Consider the following 24504-nt stretch of genomic DNA (forward strand, 5'->3'; position numbering starts at 1 on the left):
CCTTGGAAGCTGCACATCTGTAGTACAAAAGTTTCTTAGCAGTATTCAGCAGTATTTCTTGATGGTGAATTGGCACTTGATGGTGAAGTGTGTGTGGCGCTGTTTTTGTTGTTGTTTGCGCCTTTTGCCTTTATCATGTGGTGCAGTGTGTTTGAGGGTCTGCAGTTTGTAACCTCTCCCTCCTCCGACTTCCTTTTCAGTGTAATCAGGTTGTCCCAGACCTTCATAGTTGCCACTTCTAAATCAGTGGGGGTGGGACCAGGAGAGCTGCAGTATGCGCTACGCGTACAGAAATATGGAAGTACTACAACGTATTCCACTTGATATTCAAATAAATAAATAAATCTCAGTGTAACTATTTTTACTTTTACAGTTTATTGTTATTCAGCTGCAACACACTGCATATGTTCAGTGTCTGCATGAAACCCGTTAAGTGATAATTAAGACAAACTGTCAATAATTATCTAACAGGGATGTCAATATCAACATCGTAAAGTTGATTATATACACAAATATTAAGAAAGAAATATGTAAAGTGACTCCATGGTTCGGTGTTTAACGCGTTCACCCTCCATGTGGAAGATTCCCAGCCCAAGACTGGGAGGACACACAAGCCCCGCCTCTGTGGTCACACGGCAGCGCAGTCGTAGTGCCTATTGCAAACCGGGATAAATAGAAAGATTGCCGTCAGGAAGAGCATCCTGTGTAAAATCTGTGCCCAATCAACCCGTTGTCGCAACCCGTTGGGAAAAAAGGGAGCACTCGAAGGATATCTTTTAGATCTACTTGAATATTTAATTAAAAAATAAAGACACTTGATGGTGACAGTTATGAAAAAATATTGTAGTAGCTGCAGCTCTTCTGAGCAACACACAAAGCACGATTTCCTCCTGAAAAGTTGTTCGACACAGTGAGAGTTCCATCTACCTGCAATCACCACACTGTGTGCCTTAAAGTCAAAGTATAATGCTGTATTTAAATGTTTATTTATATATATATTTTTACGTTTCAAAACGTGATTTATAGCCAGTTTTAACGGCACATTTACCCAGACTATCCGCCTGTGTGATGATGGATATTCAGGATAATTTTTTCCTAACCAGGATCTTGCTTAAATAAATTTATGAAAATATGTTTGCCAATGATTCATGTTGTTTTTTGGGATAGATTTCACACATAAAGCTCTTCCCCCAGGTTACAGCAGTGAAATATTAATTTCTTAATTTCCATTCCTAATCAAATGTCTATCCGTAACTCACAATTCTACGGGCATTGCAGTCTTTGCATTTCTTTTTCTGCGGCAGAATCTGAAGACTGCGTCCTCTTCCCTGGATCTGAGCCTCCCCCCTGCTTCCTGTGGAGATTTTATGATTTGGTTTCCCATCTGCACTCTCAATAAAAAGAGGTCAGAGATGCCACAGTGTGCATAGCTTTCTGTACTCGCCTCCTTGACAAAACCACTACCACAGTAGAAGGCAGACCCCAAATGCTTCTCCCAGTGCTGCCAACATACCTTGTCGGTGACTGGAGGTCAAGAGACAACAAGGGGTGATGTCTCACTTCAATGTGTTTTCTATGTGGAACAGGCTGAGTGTAATTATATTAAGATGAATGATAATTAAAGCAACTTTAAAAAAAAATAGTAAAAGCATCCTTGGTAGCTAGGCAACAGTAGGAAAAGCATTACCTTACTGTAGATATCAGACGGTGAGAGAGGTTTGCTCATGCTTAGCTGTGGTTTTTGTGCTTTACAATAACATAGCTCTAAGCAGTGCAACAGTGAGAGTGTACATGAGTAGCTTAACAGATTAAGAGTCACCTGTTAAACAACTGTGACTGATCCAAAGGGTTACAGCCAAGTTACGCAGGTTACACGAAGTGCAACGGCACAGTGCATTAGGCATTAGTATGCGAGCAGTACACTAGATGGATAAAAGCTGTCACTCTCATTAGACTGCACCAGAAACACTATTTTGTTAAAATAATAACAATTAATATATTTTGAGATGGGATGAGCAGGGACGAGAGTCGGCTGAGATTTTTGGTAAAATTTATCTGAGCATCTGTTTAGCCAGTTTTTCTTTATTTGATTGACTGATCGCTCTTTGGTAAAGTGGATATGTAATGTTAATTAGCCGTGTGCTGCTGATTCTCCTGCTTTCGTAGTCATATGGAGCTAATGTCTGCGAGCGTAAAAGCTGGTTGTAAAGCATGCTAGTCTGACCCAATTTTAATCCGGTGTGAACTGAAAATACATGAGAAGAGTTGAGTTTATGTTTTTCTTTAACTGACAAAAGTTGTTTTAGCGTTACCATATTTTATATATTTTCATTTAAGTGCATTCAGTTCAGCCAACAGCCCGAAACAGGTTGATATATAATGTACTCCCAAGAAGCAAGCTGCCATGACGGAGAAGGAAGACGCTGGAGAGTGTTTAGCATTTTCACTGGAAAAATGATTAACTAGTGATTGAAGTTATCATGTATTTAACTAGTCATTTTAGGTATTACAATCAGGAGAGATTCAATTGTCCAAATAAATTATATCATAAGAAATGCACAATTCAATGACCTGCAGTGCTGAGAGGCCAAAGATGGGAGAGAAAATTAACAAAGAGAAATAGAAAACAGAGCTAAAGATAGGACCACCCAGGCAAACAAACCGAAGTAACTACAATACCAGCTTATGTGTGTGTCCTACTGAACCTTTAAATGTTCATCTTAGAAACACCCACAAAAAAACAAAAAAAAATCCCAACTGGTTCTTAACTTCTCAATTATGAACCGTTACCACAGCATAGCCATGCTCCCATCTCAGAGTCAACCTCTTCATTTCTCTCTTCTCCAAGAGAAAACAAGAACCATCACATCGTTCCTTTGTATGCAACTACCCCATCTTCCCACACAGGTCAAAAAACACAACAGTGAAAATCCCAAGTCTCAATTCTTTCAGAAGAGCCAAAGTTCAAGACCAACAATTCACAAGAAAACAGACATTTCACTTTTAATTGACTGCAAATGACTAACCTTGCATTAAAGTTCTCTGTGTTATTTATTTATTTTAAATCCTGTGTTCATTTTCAGACATTTTTTAATATATTTCAGCAACGTTTTCTGACGAACAGCAGACACAAAACTGGATGGGTATAAAGCAGTAATATTGATGAATTTTGTGCTTGCTCATTCTGTGTGTGCCATTTCAGGCAAAATGTTGCCTGAAATGCAGAGAATCAGAAACGTCATCCGAGTCACGAATGTCGTGCCAAAAAATTCAACATTACTCAACAAAGCCCATTCAAAATTTCCTGTTATTTCTTCATTTGGTGGGGATAGGCCCGAAACATAAAACAATAACCTATCTAAGTAGCATATCTATTAAAGTCAAAAGATGTGGGGCCTATATTAAACAATGTAGATTAATTATTTTCTTTTAACTGTGCAGGTCTTGCATAGCTGGTATATTTTAGTTTTTCTAAATGTAAACAACAATGAATGAATGATCTGCAATATTCAAATATCAATATGGAGATTATTAAAGATGTTATCATGCTATATATTTCACATGGTAAGACTAATGGTTGACTAATTTTCATGGCTTTTTGAGATTTATAAAGCTTTATAAGTTGAGATTTCACACTAGAACAGGCTGGAGACATGTAATTATTCTGAAGCTCAATATTTTAATATAAGAATGTCCTTAAGAAACAGTTTTAAAATGCTTAATTACAAATGATAATATCTCATTATTGCACAACCAAATATCAAGTCAATGGGGATCTGTGTAGAAACTTGTGCAGCAGCTAGAGCCAGCCTGGGTAGAGGCTGTTAAGACCAAACAAACATGGCGACATGGCAGTTGCTTTATGCAACTGGGCATATATGATGGAGCTACCACTTGTGCATTCCAGCTTTGCCAGAAATAAACCGGTGAACAGACATCTGCTGTGTACAGTAAAAACAGAACGTGCGCTCTTCAGCAGTGCGCTGACCCATTAGGAACATCTACTGCAGGATCAAAACATGCCAGTTCGCTTCCTTCCCCATCAACACAATCAGTCATTCCCTCCCTCGATCCACCATCCTTCGGTCACTTTGCTTTCATGTGCAGCTGTGAAATTCTCACCCAGCCAGGCGCCATCTGACCCCAGCCCCAACAATCTACGGTAGCGGTCCAAAGAACACAGACCCCGGTAGTCATACTGCTATCTTTGCAAATAGCGCACACAAAGATGAAAGACCATCTGAAGGGCAAACAGGTGTTCTTCATTTATGGGCTTTCACAGGTGACCTAATAGCAGGATAACATCATGATTCTTCAAACTCTATTACCTCAAAAACTACTACAACTTAAAGCAAAGACCACAACCACCTAGCCATAACTTCAAATACACAGTAGGACAATCTGAAACAACTAAAAAGTGGTAATTTTTTAAAGTGTGGCGTGACCTTGAACTTCGAGGGTGAAGGAAAAAAAAAGATCTACAAATGAAACGGTACAGCTTACCCAGGTTTGCAACAGCAGGCAGTTTGTTCTCTGAAGCTTTGTTGAGGATGTGCCCTAAACCAACTGCATGGCCTTCGTCTCGTGTCCATACAGCCCAGGACCACAGTATCCCTGTTACTTCTTTGGCTTGGACAGGCAGCTGTGCATTTGCTGTCGTTTCTGCACTAACTCTTCCTCGCAGGGCGGAGACAGGAACTCTCAGCCAAGCAATCATCCCATATCATTCATTAGAGTGTGCTCCGACAGCAGGAGGGAAAGACCGAGAGAGAGAGAAAGTGAGAGGGAGAAGGTGGGGAGATGAAACAGATGAGAGCACGAGGAGGAGAAGAACCGATAAGCAGCTCTGAAGAGTAGCTGAGAGAATGGTGGGTCACCCCGGCCTCACTTTCAGACAGGCTCAGACTTAAACCGTACTCACGAGGTAAAGCATTAACTCCAGTGGAGCGGGTTTAAATATTAACACAGTCTCACATCCCGTATGACTCAAGGAACACAGAAGTGTCAGTAGTTTCCTATAATGTAGGAAACTACATATACATAGATATACATTTTTTTTCATCATACCTAAACCAAATACCTCTTGCTAGGTTTTCCAGGAAGCACAAGTCTTTGTGAAACAGCAAAAAGGAGAGAAAAAACACACACAAAGCAAAATAACATCCCTTTGTGGAAGTTTCCACTTTGTAAGCGCTTTTTATCTTCCTGGTCATCTGTTCCCAACACACAAGCCGGGCAAAAAGATTTCCTGTTTTGCCTTCTTTTGTCACCGTGGCTGTGTTTGGGGGGTGTTTTGTCGGGTGCTAACTTTAGAACCTCGGCTAAAAATTTACCTGTTACCGCAACAGGTAATGTGTCGGCTTCTCTATTAAAACTACATGGCCCAAATGATGCAATTTGACAGTGATGACTGTCTTCTTTGGAAGCTAATGACTCACTGAGGGGATTCCTGTGCACGGTGTGCTATAAATGCTATTAACGTCTATCCAGCGGGTAGAGGAAGCAGAGACGGTAACACATCTGCACTGTGAAAACTTTATAAGAGAATTCAAGGATTTGCTCACGTTGCACAGCCAGTGTTACCTGATACCAATGTGTGGGTGAGAGATTGTATTTAGTATACATATAGTATTACTCTAGTTGTTAATCAAAACAACCAAAATGTCCTTGTGTGCAGCCAGAACCAAAGCACAAGCAAGGAAAAAAATAATTGTTTAATAACCATTTTAGAGTTAAAGACATGGCAGGTGAATTGTATGGCAGCATGGTCATGGATTTTTACTTCCCAATAAACGGTGCTTGCCATTTCAGGTGGCTTTAAAGTGTCTCTAATGCATTCAATACTGCTCTTAAAGACAGTTTCTTCTCACACAAGAGCTGTCACAGCACTCGCTGGAAGTTGCTGCAGTCAATGATGGCCATTTCCTTTTGCATAGGCAAAGCTCACGCTTATGTTTAAAGAATTTCCAACACAACTGTGGACATTTTGAACACCTGGCCCTGTCTGTGATAAACAAAACAAAAAAAGAAAATGGCTTGTGTTCATTTGGGAGCACTTTTTTTGTGATACTCATTCATAACCTTTCAACAAGGCATTTGAGGTTGTTCATTTACACTCAGTTGTTTACATATGGTTTATTTAAAGATTAATTGTGCTGTAACAACACATTTTTTAAAAAGTGTAGCCATCAGTGATAGTCACAACCATATGGTCCAAATACACAACCATAAAGTGGGATTTAGGCTACCTAAGAGTCGTCAAAACGTCCACCCACTTCCTGTCTTCTATATTTCCTGCGTACTTTGCCCCAAGTACAAATTTCAATTTGAATGTCTGATAAATACTTGACTCTATTTCTGACCTACTGCAGAGGGTTACAAAGCTACCGCTGTTTGTTAAATAAGCAAATCAGCAAATCTACAATGACACAAAACAGAATCCTGAATGAGAAGCTGGCTGGTTACTAAAGAGCAATTAATATATCTTTACCTGGTTCTGACGAGTCCAAGCTTAGCTCAGATAAAAAAGAAAAAACGGTGCAAGAGAAGCAAGGTAACCAAGCCGCTGACCAGCCACTGTTGTCGAGTGAGTCTGGTCACTTTCCTGCCTACCCTACTGACTTCCCTCCCCTCCTCTCACTCCGTCAAGTCTCCAACACCCTGCTCCAATAACCCCTGACCCACAGGAAGTAGACACAATGGACTGAAAATAACACACCACCTCCCCTGGCAACAACTGCCCACCGCAAACCCCCCACTGCACACCATTTCTACACTGCAGAACACCTACAACAGGCTGGCTCAAGATAGGTGGGTAGAACCAAAAATATCAGCCACTACTCAACAAGCTGTGCCCACACGCCACAAAGTGCACCGTCCCACTTTGCATTCCAAGCATGACTTCTTTTTTTTCCCTTTTTTTAAATTCACTCCTGCAGTACAAAGAGAGCCATCAATGATATTATATATTAATATCGTGGATATTCTGGTATATTTATACATCAAGTCTTCAGTTTCACACTACAGCAGGTTGTGCTGCAGACTCATGATGATCCCACTGCACCCCCACTGCACAGTGAGATGAATGACCTCTCCACAGTGAGGACTAAAAAGCATCTGCGAGTGTCTGTGTGGGTGTATGTGTGTAAATGTTAGGCTTATTTGTTATGTTAATAATCCTTGCCCTCAAATGAAGTATACACCAATGAACCCCCGGCAAGATATCTATAAAAATAAAGATATTTATATTACTATTTAAAAAATGGTATAAAAAAAGAAAAGCTGGGTAACAGACACTGTGTTACTCCACTGCATGTGTGCATCTAACCCAGTTCTTATCCATGTAGCAGTCTAATCCAATCAGTCCAATGAAAATTATTCCAAATCAGATTTAGTGGCCAGTGAGAGGTTGCCTTAGACGTGATCTAATTAGTCGCTCCCTTGGAAGAGTCTGTCCACTAGGAAATGGCTTGAGATGCCGAACGCAGAGATAAGGAAATGGAGTCTGATATGTAATTCTGTGTGGCTAGTGGTGTTGCTTTCAAAAAAGTGGTGCCTGGTTACAGAAGAAGGAAAAACCTTTTTTTTTTTAAAAAAGCTCGGTGTTATAAAGATCAGAGTTACGAGTTTATGACTCTGCTGCAAAAGATAATTCACTAAGCTGCCTTTCACAGATCTGAAGCGCACCTTGTTGATTCTTATTTTCATTAACGTGTTTGGTGTCCTGTTCTTAGAGCTGATGAGCATGCCTGGGCTTGTTTCTCAGCCACGGTAAAGACACACCTCCTTTATTCACCAGTCCCCTGAAACTGGTACACACCTCTGCTCTCTGTTGTCACATTCAGATGATACTACTTTACTTTCAGCTGAAAGCAAATTTGTATGTTGTAAACACATACCTGAGAGGTTGTGTGCTGCATCAGTGGCTGTGTGCTTCCCACACACTGGTTCGCCTTTACCAAAGAATGTGTGGAATTTCTTGTACACACTACAAGCGGCAAAGACAACAATGCCAACGATTTTTCCAACTAAATTATTACACAAAACAATTTGGCTTTTTTTTAAGCGTTTACATGTTTGCTGACTTATTCTCACTTATGGGACACTTACCTACAAATTAAACCTTTTATACAAAAGGTTTAACTTCCTAAAACGTATAGTCTATATATAAAGATCTTGCTCTGTAATGTGGAACGGAAAAAAAAAAATCCATGCATTTGTGCATTTCAAGGTTTTATGGCCATCTAATGCATGCTGTAGCGAGAAAGCCAGAGTTTGATCCACCACTTAAACCGCAATTATGCATTAACTCCTTTGTAAGAGCTGTCTCCATTAAAAACAAAGTGGTGTCCCATACCCTTTAATAAACAATTTACCATTCACCTCAATAGTCCTGACCACAGACTGTCTCTCTTTTTATATGAAAAAATATAAAAATTGCAGGACAATGAGGATTATTCATAAACTATAACATTTTTGCTGCTTCTGATGATGGTTACAAAAAGATGCCCAATTTATCAGGAGGCTATCCTAGCTGTCACTCAGACAAGAGGCAGGATCTACCCTGTTAGTCCTGTGTTAAACGCAAACGGGTAGACAACAACTTAGAATCAGCAGTTAACCTAACAAACATGTCTTTGGACTGTGGGAATCCAAAGCACAGACAGAACGTGGAAGTTCCACGCAGAAACACACTTTTTTGCTGTGAGGCGACAGAATGACCCTCCTACAAATTCATATGTTTAATGCAACTCTGCAAGATTACACGGTATTTAAAAAGTACAATCAGAGTAACCTACACTTTAAGATATACTAGTGACAATTATGGTCGCATCTTCGTGTGAAGGAAGAATAATCAGGGGAGTGGATTGGATGCATAAGCAGAACTGATAGCTGCCTATTACCAGCTCCACAACCTTCACTTCAGGGACGAGGAGAATAATAATAATAATAATAGAAAAATGCAGTCATCCTAACAATTATGAACACATCTCCGAAGTGTACTTAAAAGTGCATGAAAAGATTGACTCCAGATCTGGCAAGGTCACAAATCTGACCGACTAGGCTATAAAAATCAGAACAACGATGCTGCATATTTTGATCCTCAGAGAACGTGACTGTTTACAGCTTATGGTGAAGATTCTCCAACAAGGCCTGACTCTATGAGATCAAGATTCATGAGACTGACAAGAACATGGTCATAGATCGAGGGAAACCTGTGTCTGAGAGCGGATATAAGGATGTCTGGCTGAGTAAAGTGACTGAAGTGCCATTAATTTCCATTTATTTATCTCAACTGTTTGCCGACAGCTGTCAACAGTTTCTGATTAGTAAGACTAACTTATGAAGTATCCTGAGACGTTCCCACTCCCACAATATAGCTAAGATTTCACAGAAATTCCAAATATTCCACGTTGTAAAATATTTATTCATGTAAAGATAATTCTAATTTAGACCAGTGATCTCAAACATTTTGGGGGGGTGGGGGGGGGGGGAGTTTTAAAACCTGAATTTTAATGACACAGTGATCCATCTGATTCATCACCATTCACAGGTTACTGAATTGTGTGAAGTACATAAAGAAAATTAAGTTGTCAGAACTGGTTGGCTCTATTGTACAAAGTAATGAGAATTAAATTGAAGGAGGCTCACGCGTTTACAACACAGAACGAGTCCAAACATGGACGAAATAATTGCCAAAAAAAGAGTCGCCAATTCTGGATTTCTTTGGCTTTAAACTGGATGAAAGAGGTAAACCTAAGGATGTAACCAAAGCGGTGTGGTGCCTGTGCAGACCTATAGTGCGAGCAAAGGGCTCAAACACAACTAACTTGCATGAGCATTTGTGCATTTGATCACAGATAAAAGAGGCTGCTGTTAAAACAGCGCTATTATTTTTTTATGTTGACTGCTTCTATTAGCTCCATCATTATTAGCAAGCGTACTCATGAGCAAATAAACAAATAAATCGCCCTTGTAAAAACGATCCCTAATAGTCAGGACAAAATAATCTTGTTTTATTAAAATCTCCAATGCTCTAAGAGGAGTAGTGATTTTGTGACTTGTGGTCAGACGGACAGATGCCTCTACATTGCATAAGCTCATCAGCTCATCCAGCTGAATGAGCTAAAGCTTCAGTCACACAAACCTAGAGACAGGGTGCTGACCACCTGGTAACGACCAGTTGTTGGGGGAAAAAACATGTATTCCCTGACCAGTTGGCAATCACTCAAGGCTGCTTTCTGTCACTAGGTGAAACTGGACACAATTTTTTTTTTTTTTTAAACAACAACAACAAAAAAACACAGGTAGAAACAGGCTTCAGCCTTACTTCTTATCTGTTTGTTACCTGATAAGGTTCAGTGGCTAGCTTAGCGTTAGCATGCTGTCTGTGCAGGTACTTGCAAAGAGCTGAAGTTGTGTTACCAGCATGATGCAGCCATTTCTGTCCTGGATGCAGTTTGCACTCTACCATCACACTCTTGTCCTTTTGTGCAATGCAAATAAAAATTATGTCCATATCCACGCTGTAAACGTGCCTACTAATTTCCTCCTCCAACAACTGAAATCAGCTGATTGTAGCGCAAGTACAAGAACTGATAAGCGGGATAGACAGGCAAGCAGACAAACAATTCCAAGGAATTCAACTAAGAACCGGTTATTACCGATTAAAGTAATTGCACGGAGGTTTTCAGTGCAGCGCCCTAAATCTCAAACAATTGCACTCATTGACAGCAAGCAACCTCAAGCAGTCACTTGCCAGCTATTTGGGGAATACACAGGGGGATGTCACTGACTAGTCTCTAGGACTGTGTGACTCATGGTTTTGGTAGTTTATTTCAATCTCCAGCAACCACTCACAACCACTGGGGAAATACTAATTACTTCTTAGAAAAGAAAAAAAGTTCTTAATGCAAAATTATAGTCTTTCTTAAATAGTCCAACAGGGCAACTGTGGCTCAGGTGGTAGAGTGGGGTCCTTTGATAAGTGTAAGGTTGGTGGATTGATCCCCGACTCCTCCAGTCCACATGCAGAAGTATCATTGGGAAAGGCTAAACCCATAGTTGTCCCTAATGCATTTTTATAAACTAATTGTAACATAAAAAATAAAGCCTGTATACAAACAATGCAAAGTCAAAAATTCAAGATACATGTATCACCTACATATGCCATCGTGAAATTCAAAATGAAAATGGAGGCGCATTTGAAATGCATTCACCAAATCATTAAAATACATCTTCACTATTACTTTAATATCCTTCTCACTTTCTTGTAATTCATACTATTGCTTCTCTGCCATGGTAAACGAGCATCAACATTGGCTTGTGGTAGAAAGGGCAAAATTCAGGTTAGCAATCAATGCCTATTACTGACTGAGCAGGAAAACAGCTAATGACATGAGAAAGACAGACTGTGCATCTATTGCACTTTAGGCCAGGTTTTTGTTATTATTTTAAACATTATCAGAGCTTTTCAAACTAATTTCTTTCCCACTCTGCACGCCGACACATCACAGAAATGTTCTTCACAATCATGCCTGAAAATGACAAAATAACTTCCAATCATTTTCATGATTGCCAAATAAATTGATGAATTGTTCCTCTAATAAAGGTTATGGTTGCTGAGTCACTAACAGATACCAAATACAACTGAAATATAACCAATCAGAATGGTAGCTGAAAATTATTCCCAGACTCAGTGTTGAAATAACCTTGCTCATACAGGGAGGGTGGTTTGTGAATGCAGGCAGCATTCTCGGCCATGAGAACTAAAGCTGTAGCACAGATAATGTTTGCTTCTCACTTCAGGACACATTACTCCCTAAAACAGAAGTTTATCATATTCCTGCCATATCTCCTTGGCATGTTGGCTTTCAGTTTTTCACTTTTTCCTCCCAGATAAGCAGAAAGTCAAAAGTATGCACACTTTGCCACTCCACAACCTTGACACTTTAAGATGGTTACCCATTACATTCATTATTTTTGATTACCTGCACATTCTGTGTCCCATTTCACCCCATCTGCCTTTGTGTCTCCAAATCTGACCAATCCGATCTCTCCTTCAGAGTCACATGCACTTGTCAAAGCCGCATGGTTAGAATTCAACACATTCTTTTGGCATAGCAGACTGTTCACATGAGCATACCGTTCCTTAACCGCTGACGAGACGGGCTCAAACAATTCAGCTTTCAGCCCTCGCTGGACCGAAAATAAACAACGCAGTGCAAGCAAACGGGAATCTGACAGTAACAGCAAAATAAGGAACACAGATGTTTCTTTTTATCATCATTTAAAACTAATAGAAACTAAAACTGTGCTTGTTTCACACGGGACTTAAAAGCTCAAAATTAAACTTCAAATACACTGTTTAAAATAGAAATGCAACACCAAATCAAGTTTTATGGATTTAAACACTTTCATTTTCGCTCGCCTCAAACGCTTACAAGCATTAGTTGCTTATATTCAAAGGAAAACAACTTATCTTATACACCAACCTTGAATATCAAATGTGACTGGGTTATCCAAATGCCATCGTTTTAGAGTGGAGGCAAAAAAGTCAAGGTATTCCACAAGTTTGTTTTAAAAAAAAAAAAAAAAAAAAGTAAAAGGAAGAGAAGAGTGCCCAGGAAACTTTACACACAGCTAAACAAGAAAGGTAGGACTTCCAGACTCTCAGCTTCCAATCAGGCTACGAGTGAATCGTCTACGAGAGCAGGAGTTTTTCTGTCTCTCTAAACGCGCATGTGTGTGTAGGCATTTGTGTGTGTGTAGGTGGGTGTGTGTACATGACTACAGGTTTAACAACGTCCTTTGGCTGGAGGCCAGGGCAAAGATACTAGGTAGTACCATCATAACTAACGCAATTATGGACAGTAGAAGAAACAGCAGCAGTAGTAAATACCAAAGAGATCCTTTTATTGGTGTTTTGGTTTCTTATTAAATAAGATGTTTAAGACCAAATGAAGAACGAGACTATTAGTTGATAAGATTCACTGTAAGAGCGTCCTGTGAGTCACAGTAAGTTAGGAAATTACACAGGTCAGTAGGAATATTTCGCATCTGGTCTCAAAGCTGACTTGTCAACACCCACATGTCTAACTCAGCCTGTCTAAAGAGTGGGACAAACATGCACAAAAATTGGTGCTCGCAGCGCAGAGCGAGGGAAGAGGGGCAAAGGAAAAAAAAAAAAGTACCATGACAGCAGCGGGCTATATTAAGGGGCTGCAGACACAGCGGCTAGGGTCAGATCACACAGCACCGCATAACTCGAGTGCCAGCTGTGTATGTGTGTGCAACAGGTGAAGCGTTAAATGGGAACAGATACAGTCACACATACTTCTACCTTCCAAAGCAACCCTCAAACCATCCAACATATTCAAGTATTAAATTCATCCATGGGCTCAATTCAGGAAGAGCAATACAGAGTATACTGCAAGCCCAGCGGTGCCTAAGTTCACCATCCAGGGGGACTTTGTATTGGGCATATTTTTTAAGCTAAATACAATTATTATACAAATAAAACAGCTCAAAATTGGTTGTTATGACTTGTTATGACCGTTTTATCTTCTTCTCCATCCTCCTATTTACACAGGCTGCGGTAGACTAAATCATTCATTGTTGAATGTGAACAAGGTTAACCATGATTTTTGTGCTCTCACTCTCACTGCTGTAGCCTACAGACCAACCACAGCTGCAGTACAGAGCATCTTATCTAGTGCAAACTCTGGAATAAAACAAAAGTCTTAGGAACAAGCTCGGAGATTCTGCAAACACACAGCACATGTCCAATTATCTACGGGAACCTCTGGGACTTATTTGATACACTTGTGTAAGTCGTTTGAATATCTGATGTGCAACCACAAGTTTTGACACAATGGAAAATTTCTTGTTTATCTTTGGCATTTGTGAAAGGAAAAGAAAAAAAAACAGAAGAGGAAGTTGCCTTTTTTTTCTTTAAGGCTTAGATCACAAGACGTGGCAGCAAAAGCTTCTCTTTGTCGAGCTAACGTGACGATAAACATCACATTAGCAGATACTGTTTCCTGTATGGTATTTACAGGCCTCAGGCTGCATATATGGGTCAACTGCTGATTTAAAATTCAGTCAAATTCAATAATAATCTGTTCCGTATGAAGTAGTAGTAGTAGTACCAAAAACAACCTCAAAACACCAGAACTACAACTAGTTGTTGCTTGCAAAAAGGACATATCTGAAGGTAACATTATGCCAAAATAATTTAGCATTTGGCAGCCAATTAATTAGGATATTACTGACATTTTAAAAAAGCACCCCGCTTTCACTGTTTTACCTATTCAATGTACCACCATGAAAATATGTGCTGTCGTACTCCCGGTGTGTCCAAAGACACCAGCAGTGAGTGCTTCTACGGTGCAAGAAAATAAAACAAAAAAAACACTGCAGTGACTTTTAAAAGAGAGAGTGTGTCAAGAATGGCTTTTCAAAGTATACAACTCTTCAGTGAGTCACAGATCACTAGTGAGTCACAGTGAAGTCTTTCGTGAGTATAATTCGGAGGTACATAAACAGCCCGGTATAGCCAGTAACATTAGGTTCCAAATTCATCATCTCATTATCTGTTATTAACAAAAACATTTGCAGCTATATTATATATATATATATATAAAACATATTAGAGAGCAGCAGAGGACATATGCAGGAATTAACAATATAATAGCCAAGGAAAGAAAAAGAAGAGAGCAGGGGACCCCTCCTCTGTCTTCACTCGCCATCTGGTAGCCATCACACCACACACAGGAAGTAGCGGCCATGCCTTGCTGGGGCGCCAGGGAGCGGCTCCTCTTCCCTCATGGTGCTGGAGAAACAACAATCAGCCAGCGCATTGCATTGCAGAGCAGTGCAGTGCACTGTAGTGTAGTCCAGCCCATTCAATCCTCAGCTGAGGAGCCAGCAGCACCACCACCACCAGCAGCAGCAAGGGACAAGGCGCTCACACCCCTGCAGACCAGCAAAGAGGAGCACAGAGCAACCTCGCATTCCTGCTCTCTGAGCCTGCCAAGAAGCACTGGGAACGGAAAGAAAGAGGGAGAGAACAGAGAGCTGCTCTCACTCGAGGCTGCCTAATGGTGGGGCTTTGAGAAGCACTCCAGTCTTTTTCATCTTGATTGCTTTTATTTTTTTAAGCTTTGCTCTCCTCCGCATTGACAATAAAATTATTGCCTGCCCGCCTGTCGTTTCCTGCACACGTATTTATGGTCCTTCACCTTTAATCTTGGAGAATGTTCGCTCGCTTTGCAAATAATCAGACATTCGGCCCAACTCGTGATAGCTTTCGTTCTCTCAAATGACGTGCGCCAATCTGGTGGGAAGAGGGACCCCTTCGGCCTTTGTGTTTGGTTTACTGTAAACCATCTATGGGCCTTCTGTGTTCTCCCTACTAGCACTGTTTTATTTCCACACAAGACTACAACTACACCCTGGAAATAGAAGCAGCCTTATGACACGTCCTATTTTTACCGCCTCGTGTCATTAGCTGGCAAGTCGCAACATGAAAACCAGGAATGAGAATTGTGATCTAAAAAACGTTCAGCTTTCTTTAACCTCGGCCTGTGTCACTTCCTTGCATATGAGACAACTGTCAGTCATCAGAAAATAAGACGCATGATGACGTGTGCAATTAGCCCAGCAGCAAAGCTCTGAGGGTTCTGTCATCTGCATTTAATAATAGCTTCTCTTGAAACTCTTCGACTTGGCGCAGTGACAAAAAAAAGGAATAAAAGGATAATTTTACAGCAGAAAACAAAACTCAGAATCTGTTCCCAGGTTTCGCACAGCAAATCCAAGCCTGCATGAGAACCGCTTTTCTGCAGCCACTCCACAAGTTGCTTTGCGGACTTGGCACACGACACAGTAAACAGCTGCGCCAGGCAAAAAGAGACATCTGTTTACAAAATGCTCCATGTTAGCCTTGACCTACCAATTAAATCAATGGTGTCATTTCTGCACTAAGGTAACAAATTAAGTTTAAAGGGGCATACACAAATGATAATACAAGTGAAAGTTAAGACTTTGGGAGGTAACTGCAAGTATTATCAGCACACAGCGCCACCTATGAATCAAAAACAAGCCCAACACAGACATGATCACAATGACGCTGCTCCATTTCCTTTGTTCTTGTACAGAAATGACATTTTTTTCTGAAATCTAAGCAACTATGCACTGACGTGCACTCAAAAGCAGAACTTCTTAAATCTTTTTCTTAATGACTCCTAAGCGATTACATCCTCCATCTACTGTCAGCTAAAAATAAATTTACAAGCAACATACTCACTGTAACCTCTCACCGTTTTTGAAGCGCACACACTAAAGTTTAGTCTGTAACGCGTACACAATCATCTTAAACTTCAGCTTTCTTTTGAAGCAGTGGCGTGCTGGTATAAACAAAGGTTTACTGTGCTCTGAAAAGCAGCTGCATCGCTCAAGAATTTGCATGAAAGGTTATGCATGCAAGTGTCTAGTTTACATAACAGGACATAATAGTATACATATGAGAACGTGATTTCGAGGTTAGCTCAAGTTCACGTTTGTTGCGTTAAACCCATTTTTTTTCAACATCATGCACACAATATCAGACGCTGCTTACAAACGCCTGCATAAGAGATGAGAGACCTTCTGTATCGACAATGAAGCATGCGCTCACAAAGATCGACAGCACCAAACGCTGCTTTTAAGATCCCACTGAGACGATCAAAAACACAGACTAGGTATTAGGTGACTGACATGCGCCATGTGTGTTATCATCACTCTCAAAACTAATGTCACATGAAGCACCGATGAAAAAAAATGAAGAAAATAAAAAGTGTCATATTTTTGTATACATTACCACTTGAGTAATGCTGTGACAGGTTTGATAGTGATTTACTATGCCCCCCCCAAAAAAAAAAAAAAATTGCTCTGTGCTGCCAACTTCCCCGAGGGCTGGCTCCAACTGAATGTTTTGTTTTTATGGCTGTGTTTCTCTTTGTGAGGCAATGACTTGATTTCATGCTTAAGACTATAAATACCCAGAAGAAAATGCAGAACAACCACACTCATGTTTACTTCGATTGTGTTTTAAAACAAAAGACCAAAACACCAGTACAGGACTCAGAACAGCTTTCAGTTATTTGGGGGGGAAATGGTTGTGAATATTACAGATTCTACACATTTCCCCCCACCCTCATTCCCACAGCTGTTTTTTTTTTTGTCCTTTAAACTGCTGTACCAACAGTTAGGCTACGATGAAAATGACACCGCCTATGTATAACACAGTGACGATAGTCTGTGTCAGGGATAAAAGAGACAACTACTGTAGTAGCACATATATTAATAATTAATGCTTATTTGTTCGTAATGGGCATTGAATAATTAATGGCATATTCAACCCATTTCCAAGCTGTGGCAGATCACACAACAGTAGTCTGCTTGCTCCAAATGGAGAGCTGTGCTGCTGGTGCTGCTGCGATGAGGACACAGTCCAGTAATTTTTCTTTGTTAGCCTAAGAGGCTAATGCTGCACAAGTACCCCTCTGTTGCATCCCGTTTGGGTAGCTTGTTTGTTTGTTTCTTCAAGCACGTAGGGAGGGGCGGGGGGGGGGGAGGGTTAACAGAAAGTGCGCGTTTGTTCTCTGTTCCACTTGCTAAGCAGATTTAATGAATCCTCTACTTAATCAAAGAGCTATGCCTTTGTTTTCGTTCGACCACGTTGTCACACTGGTGGCATACAGTTTTCTTTAACTGTGTGTAAATGACAACTTTTTACAGTCAGCCACAGACAAAGCTAACAGCCACTTTGATGTACACTATAAATGCTTTTTTGTTTTCCAGCTAAAAGGCCATAAGACCAGCACGGAGTAGGTCCTCAGTCTCCCTTTAGAGCCAGAGGAGGACCTTCAGGGTTCAATATTTTCCTTCATCCGGTCTACCCTGCCGCCCTGTGCTCTTGCTCTGAGGCCCTTGTAAGGGCTGCACAAAGTGTTCAGCAAAATCCTAATCTGTTTTCAGAAAGTGCATGCCAATAAACTACAGGGACTACAATGGTCTATGAAGCTATGTGCAATGGAAGGCAAGAACTGAGAAACTAAGAGCTAAGCAAAATTATTAAAAATCAAGGAGAGAGTTATTTTATACATTTTCAAAACTGCTGCTGTTTAATGTTTTGAACTAAAATTAAGGATTCCTTTCAATACGTGACCTACACAGCCAGTATTACTGCAATATGAACAAGCCGAACAATGACGTTTAATTGAAACATGGCGGCTTCAAAATGGCACGCATAAACAGCCGTTTGAAGCAGTTATATACATATCTCTCTATCAACTCTAGATTAGATAGAGAGGCTGATTGAGAACTAAAGATTCTCCACAGAGAACCGGTTCCAAACTGTCTAGTTTATATTAATTGTCTGTCTCCGAGCTTATCAATTACTTTCATCAGTGCTGGCATCTTGTTTCTTGCAGTTTCGCATAACAAAGCATGACGTCAAACCCCCGGCAGTGGACTTTTTTCCACACCTGAAATACATACCTGTTGAGGGGTTTTTTTGTTTGTTTAAATCTGGTTTCTACATCCTACATCAGACCCTGATGATAACCAGCAGCATTGATGCTGAAAACCTTTGTAGACCTACATGTTTCCCCAATGCAAAATATTGATCACCGATCAATGAGAGAATCCATAAAAACAGACCTAGAATAAATAATGGCATCGGTATCAATAAAATGTTACCAGTAACTATCCTTATTCATTTCCTTTATCCGTTTTCACCTACACCTCCATGATGTGGTGGCAGAATTAACTGAGATACACCATTTAACCGAGCAGTGACGACAGCAACCTTGTAACTCGATCTCTGCATCTCCTTGGGTCCATGTGACAACACAACAGATGTTCTGAAGACATCAATCTCGAAAGCTGTTCCTTTAAGGATGCTTACACTAGTGGACACTGAGACAAATATGCACATTAGTTAAGAGAAATGAAAGAGAAAAAGGAGAAGTGGATGGAAAAATGCAGTGCCAATGAAATGGAAAACCCCAGGGAGCAAGGCTGCACTGACCCTATGGTATATTTTGTATTTTTTAAAGCTGAGGTGAGTAGTTTTAGATACAAAAAACAAAATGCCCACATCGGTTTGGTACTAAATAGCGTACAGACAGCAGTTTATTCTGGTCCCTGTTCTCAAAGGACATTGACAAACTAAAATGCTTGCACCAATGTAGCTGTAATGTGATTTTACCACAAAAAAACAAAGTCAGTAATCACTAGCTTACTTTGCCAGCAAACCTCATGTAGCATGTGCCACCAAACTCACATTTAATCTAGGACTGCTCAATTGTGCCAAATAGTGAGACCAACATCAGTCCAGCTGTGCGATATGACCAAAATCTCATATCCCGATATAAGAATTCTATCGTCCTGATAACGATATAAATCACAAAGATGTAACATTTTCTGTAAATTCTGTGAATCTCGGGCAGCTCGTCTTGCGGGAAGTGTTTCCAGCTGCGCGTCATGTAGCTGGAGTCGAGTGTTTTAACAGATGCATGAAACGATACATTTTTAGACATAAGTTGTAATGGCCGCCGTTTTCTTTGTATTTATTACACGGCGTGCTGCGGGGAAAAGCCTGTTCTAGCGTTTGAGTCTAAGGTTTATTTTTTAGCAGCTGCCGGCTTTTTTTTACTTCTCATCTGTAAATAATCTGCTCTTTCACGTGATTCAGTTTATTTTGAAAAGTCTCAACAGGATCTTGAGCTTTATTGTGAAAGGTTTATGTGGAACATAAACAAGCGGACACGCGATGGTGTTAGCGTAGTTGTTGCTAACGACAACGCATAAAAACAGGCGCTTGTCCGTCCATAGTGTGGTTATATTAAATATAAGAGAAAGAGAGAACTTTAAGAAATTAATATAGCCACTACATTGACCATCAAAACAGTGAAAAAATACTGCTGTAAACTGTTTATTTTGCGACACCATGAAACAAAGGACCGCGTAAAATGAAACAATAGACGTTTTTATATCGTCATCCGATATATATTGTTATATCAAACAGCCCTAGTCCAGCTGAAAACCAGATAATTACCTAAAAAAAACAAAAACAAAAGTGGCTTGGGGGACTGCAGATAGAGTCAGCAAACTCGTCCACCTTCGGAAAAAAAAAAAACTACAAAAGCCCCGGGGAGAGCTGCAGGTTCGCCTGCACCATTGCAGCTCGAAACATACGCTGACCTTTGTGTCGATTACATTAAATGCTGTGTCAGAAGGATAGCAGCTAGTGTTAAAAGGGAACTTTTACAGGATGTGATGATATGGAGACGGTGGCACTGAAAGAAAAAGAGCTGGTGTAGCTGCAAGCAGCAATGTTAAAAGACACTAAAGTTTTTGTTGGGGCTGAACAGGATTAGATAGGAGTACATCAGAGGGACAGCTAAATCTGGGTGGTTTGGAGACAAAGTTAAAGAGAGATAGGATGAGATGGTTTGGATGTTTGCTGAGGAGTAAGGATAGTGGATATATTAGATAAAGGATGTTGAAGATGGAGCTGCCAGGCAGGAGGAAAAGAGGAAAGGCACAGAGACGATTTGTGGATGTCCCGAAGGAGGACATGCAGAAGTCTAGTGTGACATCAAAGGACGCTCCGAATAGGGTTAGAGGGAAGGTGATGATTCGCTGCGATGACCCATTAAGGCAGTAACCGAGAAGGAGAAGAAGAAAAGGAAGAAGAAGCAGCAAGGAAGTAAAAAAATTCAAGAATGTCTCATCTAATCCCACAAAAGCTCTCATGCTTCATAACCAGCTGAATTGTTTCAATTTAAAAAAGAAAAACAAGAGAGAATCAACTTCTCTATTTATTTGAGTTAGTATAATCTGAACAACTTGTAAGTACTTCCACTAATTACACAGCTTCATGTGACCAAGCTGGCTCAAACCACCCTGCTGTGTTTCCCAGTATTTTTAGATTTTAGATTGCTGCACTACTATAGAGGGCATTGTTGAAAGTTAGATCAGAGTATTAGTCACTGAAAAACAACTCTGATATGAACAGTTTATCCACAGGAGTTCAGTCTGTAGCAGCCGTAGAAAATCTAATAAGAGCGAGCAATGAAGAGGAAGAATCACGACCCACAATCTGAAGCTGTATTCTCTAAAGATTTAGCTGAACTCTGCTGTTACACTCTTATGGCCTCAATAAGTCAAACAGAAATCTAAAGTGTAGAAATATATTTTTAAACAGGATTATGTCGCTACCTGTGACAGAAAGACTAAAACGTGGCATTTTCGTTGATATAACCCCCAAAACGAAGGAAACCAGCTTGCAGTTTGTTCCTTGTTTGTATAAAAGCAATGGCCAACATTTAACTCAAAAATGTTTTCTTAACATTAAACAGGGAAACAAAGATGCAGTTTATGCAGATATAAAAAAACAACAACTATAATTTCGCAGCTTTAAACAGCTTAACTTCTACCTCACAAAATCACGAGTTTCCCCAGAGTTCTTAAAACACTAAAACAGTTACACAACTTGAGCAACAAGTTGTCATAACCATTTGAAAATAACTAGGTCCTCCGGTAGCCTACTTCTTTTTTTCTCCTGAGAAACTAACATTTTGGGTCATATTAACTTTTGTATTGTGGATGCAAACATTATTCTTATTTCAAATCATTTCAAAATAAGAAAGAAATAGCATGTTTTAGTCATTGATATTTTTAAGCGTCCCATATTGTATTATTCCCTCACACCATGACTCTGTTTGATTAAAGTAAGTCAGGAATCAATATGAGGAGTTATATTGCTGTTGCTTCATGATTCATTTATTAGCCATTAGTTGTGCACAAGGCTGTTGGGAAATAGTGCAACTCAACTTTGAGTAGGTCCTGCAACTATGAGATGCTGACTGCAGGTAACACAACAGTGATACCGAAGCCTGCCGCTACAGGCAAGATGCAGGTTTACAGAACTGGACCCTTCCATTTAATGCAAACTTTGCAATCAAAATTTCTAAACTTCTACATTAATAAGCAAAACACAGATTTCATTCATCAATCTTTGGTTTTTCCTATGAATTTTTAACTTGATGATGTCAAACTGTATGCATTCTTTGAATTTCTGTGGTTTAGTTGAGAAAAAAAAAAAAAAAGGAAATGGTTAAATATTCGCTTCGAGCGCATTCATAAATGATTCAACTTCTGATTAAATCTATGCTAGTTTTACAAGAAAGCATTCGTCAATGACTATTCGGCACGAGTAGCTGCAACGACCAGGGGTTTTTCCCCCTCGCAGCTGAGAGGTTTCCTGGATGAGTACCCATGGCAAAATAGTTTCCATGTCTGCCTTGCTTATTTGCAGTTTACGCACCAGAATCTGGTCAATAAACTACATTTTTCACACAGTTTTGCGAGATATCCGCAGACAGTTAAGATAACAAACACTGGAAGCATTGGAAAGTCCAGTTTTTCTTGATTGCCTCATTCTTTAGCTGTTTTTTGTGCACGAACAGGATTCTTGTCTTCTCTGCATCTATCCCCATGTTTTCTCATGCTGCGTCAGAGCATGCATATGCAATGAGTGGGTGACACTTAATTATGAGTGGTCAGTAAAGGCACCTGATCTCACTTGGAGAAGGATTGTCCATTCCTGATCAAATCCTGGCCAACTCCAGATATGAACAAGGTCCTGGTTTTAAAAAAATCAGCTGGAAACTGTTCTCACAAAGTACTGTACAACAAGGTGACCTCTGTCATCAAATAAAACACTATTCTGTAATAGATGTGATACAGGCACTCAATGAACCCTGCTTCTAAGTGTATATTTTATGCTCTCTTGAACTTCTCGTTTCTGCAAAAACATCCCTTCTCTGATCTTACAGCTCTTGTATCAATAAAGATGCCATGCACAAGGAAATCAAATGGGCTTGACAGCTAACAAAGCAGCTAATCACGTTATTTGCTTTAGCGGCATATGAGAGGTTCTTCCAATAGCACACTAATTAAACAGAGAGAACAGGAACATAAAACTGTGTCAGTTACACTTCAAGTGTGGGGGGAAAAAAATCAATGGCATGTCATAACTGATTGCATATCGTTTTAAAAGTATGTAAGACTGAATAGCAGGTGTGAGTAGAGACTGACAGAGCTGCAGATAAGACAACACAGGGATGTAAACAATGGCAGATATAGTAGATGTAATGACAGCCACAACTAGCTCTGATTTTGCAGTTGATTTGTAAATCATTTAACCCTCAGCGACCACCTTTGATACTCTTGACTGCATGACTTCAAAAGGTAATCAAAGCACTGCGTTACTGGTCAAAGACAATCAAATTCTCCCGAGATAATGCTTGCCAGAGTCTCATGTTTGCTTCCCAAACAACGGCCATGCGCCCCGCTGACGTGCCCTTGAGCAAAGCCTGTTAAGTCACGCTTAAGTAACTTTACTTTATATAAGTAACGCACACTTTCAGGTTCACCAACAAAAAGGGTAAAAAAGGGGGGGAGACAAAAGCTGATTGTTGCAATGCACACAAGATGAGGCCTACACATCGTCTGCGTCTGCACCCGGGGAGAGCCTCCAGGGAAAAGCATGCACGTTTTTTTCCTCCCTTTGGTCTAACAGGTTACTTTATTACAACATAACAAAGAGGATATAAAGCGCACTTACGTAACGTCTCAACTTTTTTTCAGGAGGAGACTTTCTCAGCCACCCCGAGCACACCACCTCTCCCCCGCTCATTTCTGCTCCTTTTCTTGCTCTCTCTGGAGTTTGAGCCCGGATTGACGCTTGGCGCTGGTTGTTTTCGGGAGTATCTTCTTGTACCTGGGGGGAAAAATAACAATAAAACAGTTAATATGAGGCTAAGACGGTGAAGTCAAAACATACTTCGAATATAAAGTTTGTTTCAAAAATGCTGTGCGCGTATGTGTGTTTTTAAAAGCGCAATAACCAACCGTCACTCCTCCGAAAGTGGACTCGCCGACACGGCAGTTCTGTGAAATGCACAGACCAGATTTCCACGAGTTGTACTCAAATAAACGTGTCTCCTTAGCTTGGAGTAAACATAAACCCCGGCGGCACCGCCTTTCGAACAAATATCAACGGTGACTTTTGTATTTTGTTCAAACTGGAAGGCTGTGGGGTCAAAAAAAAAGAGAAAAAAAGAAAAGAAAAAACAGGCGCAGACAAATGAAAGTCGGCAAGTTTTTTTGTTGTTGTTATATTTAACGTCTCATGCTAATTCCCGTCAAAGTGAAGCGATTCCCATCTGGAGAGGTCGGGTGTGTATGTCCCACACTGTACCGGTGCATAGTTGTCGTCTGAACGCAAATTAAAACAAGCTCGACCGTAAACATGGTGGTTTCGCCTAGCTTTCCTACCAGTTTACTCCCATGGTTCCTTAATTGTGATTGACAGGGTGGCTCCGTCTTTCCCTAAACTCACCCTCCTTTGGAACACTACAGAATGGAGTTAACAGCCGCAGAGGCGAG

The 24504-nt window shown here is 40.3% G+C and overlaps 1 protein-coding gene across 10 annotated transcripts in view; it reads right to left on the minus strand.

Annotated features, from left to right (window-relative positions):
- gab1 (GRB2-associated binding protein 1) overlaps window positions 1-24504 on the minus strand; it is a 55329-nt gene extending 30825 nt beyond the window's left edge. For 3 of the 10 annotated variants that reach the window (XR_014874481.1, XM_085162152.1, XM_085162149.1), the window contains exons 1-2: window positions 23968-24475; window positions 23681-23836 (exon numbers count right to left, since the gene is read on the minus strand). Coding sequence is in view for 5 of the 10 variants with exons in the window: in XM_085162152.1 (XP_085018278.1) it covers window positions 23681-23752 (72 nt within the window). In the remaining 5 variants the exon portion in view is untranslated. The other 7 variants (XM_085162150.1, XM_085162158.1, XM_085162151.1 and 4 more) reach the window with 7 other exon arrangements.

The sequence above is a fragment of the Neolamprologus multifasciatus genome, chromosome 6 (genome assembly GCF_963576455.1).
Source record: "Neolamprologus multifasciatus chromosome 6, fNeoMul1.2, whole genome shotgun sequence".
Classification (NCBI taxonomy): domain Eukaryota; kingdom Metazoa; phylum Chordata; class Actinopteri; order Cichliformes; family Cichlidae; genus Neolamprologus; species Neolamprologus multifasciatus.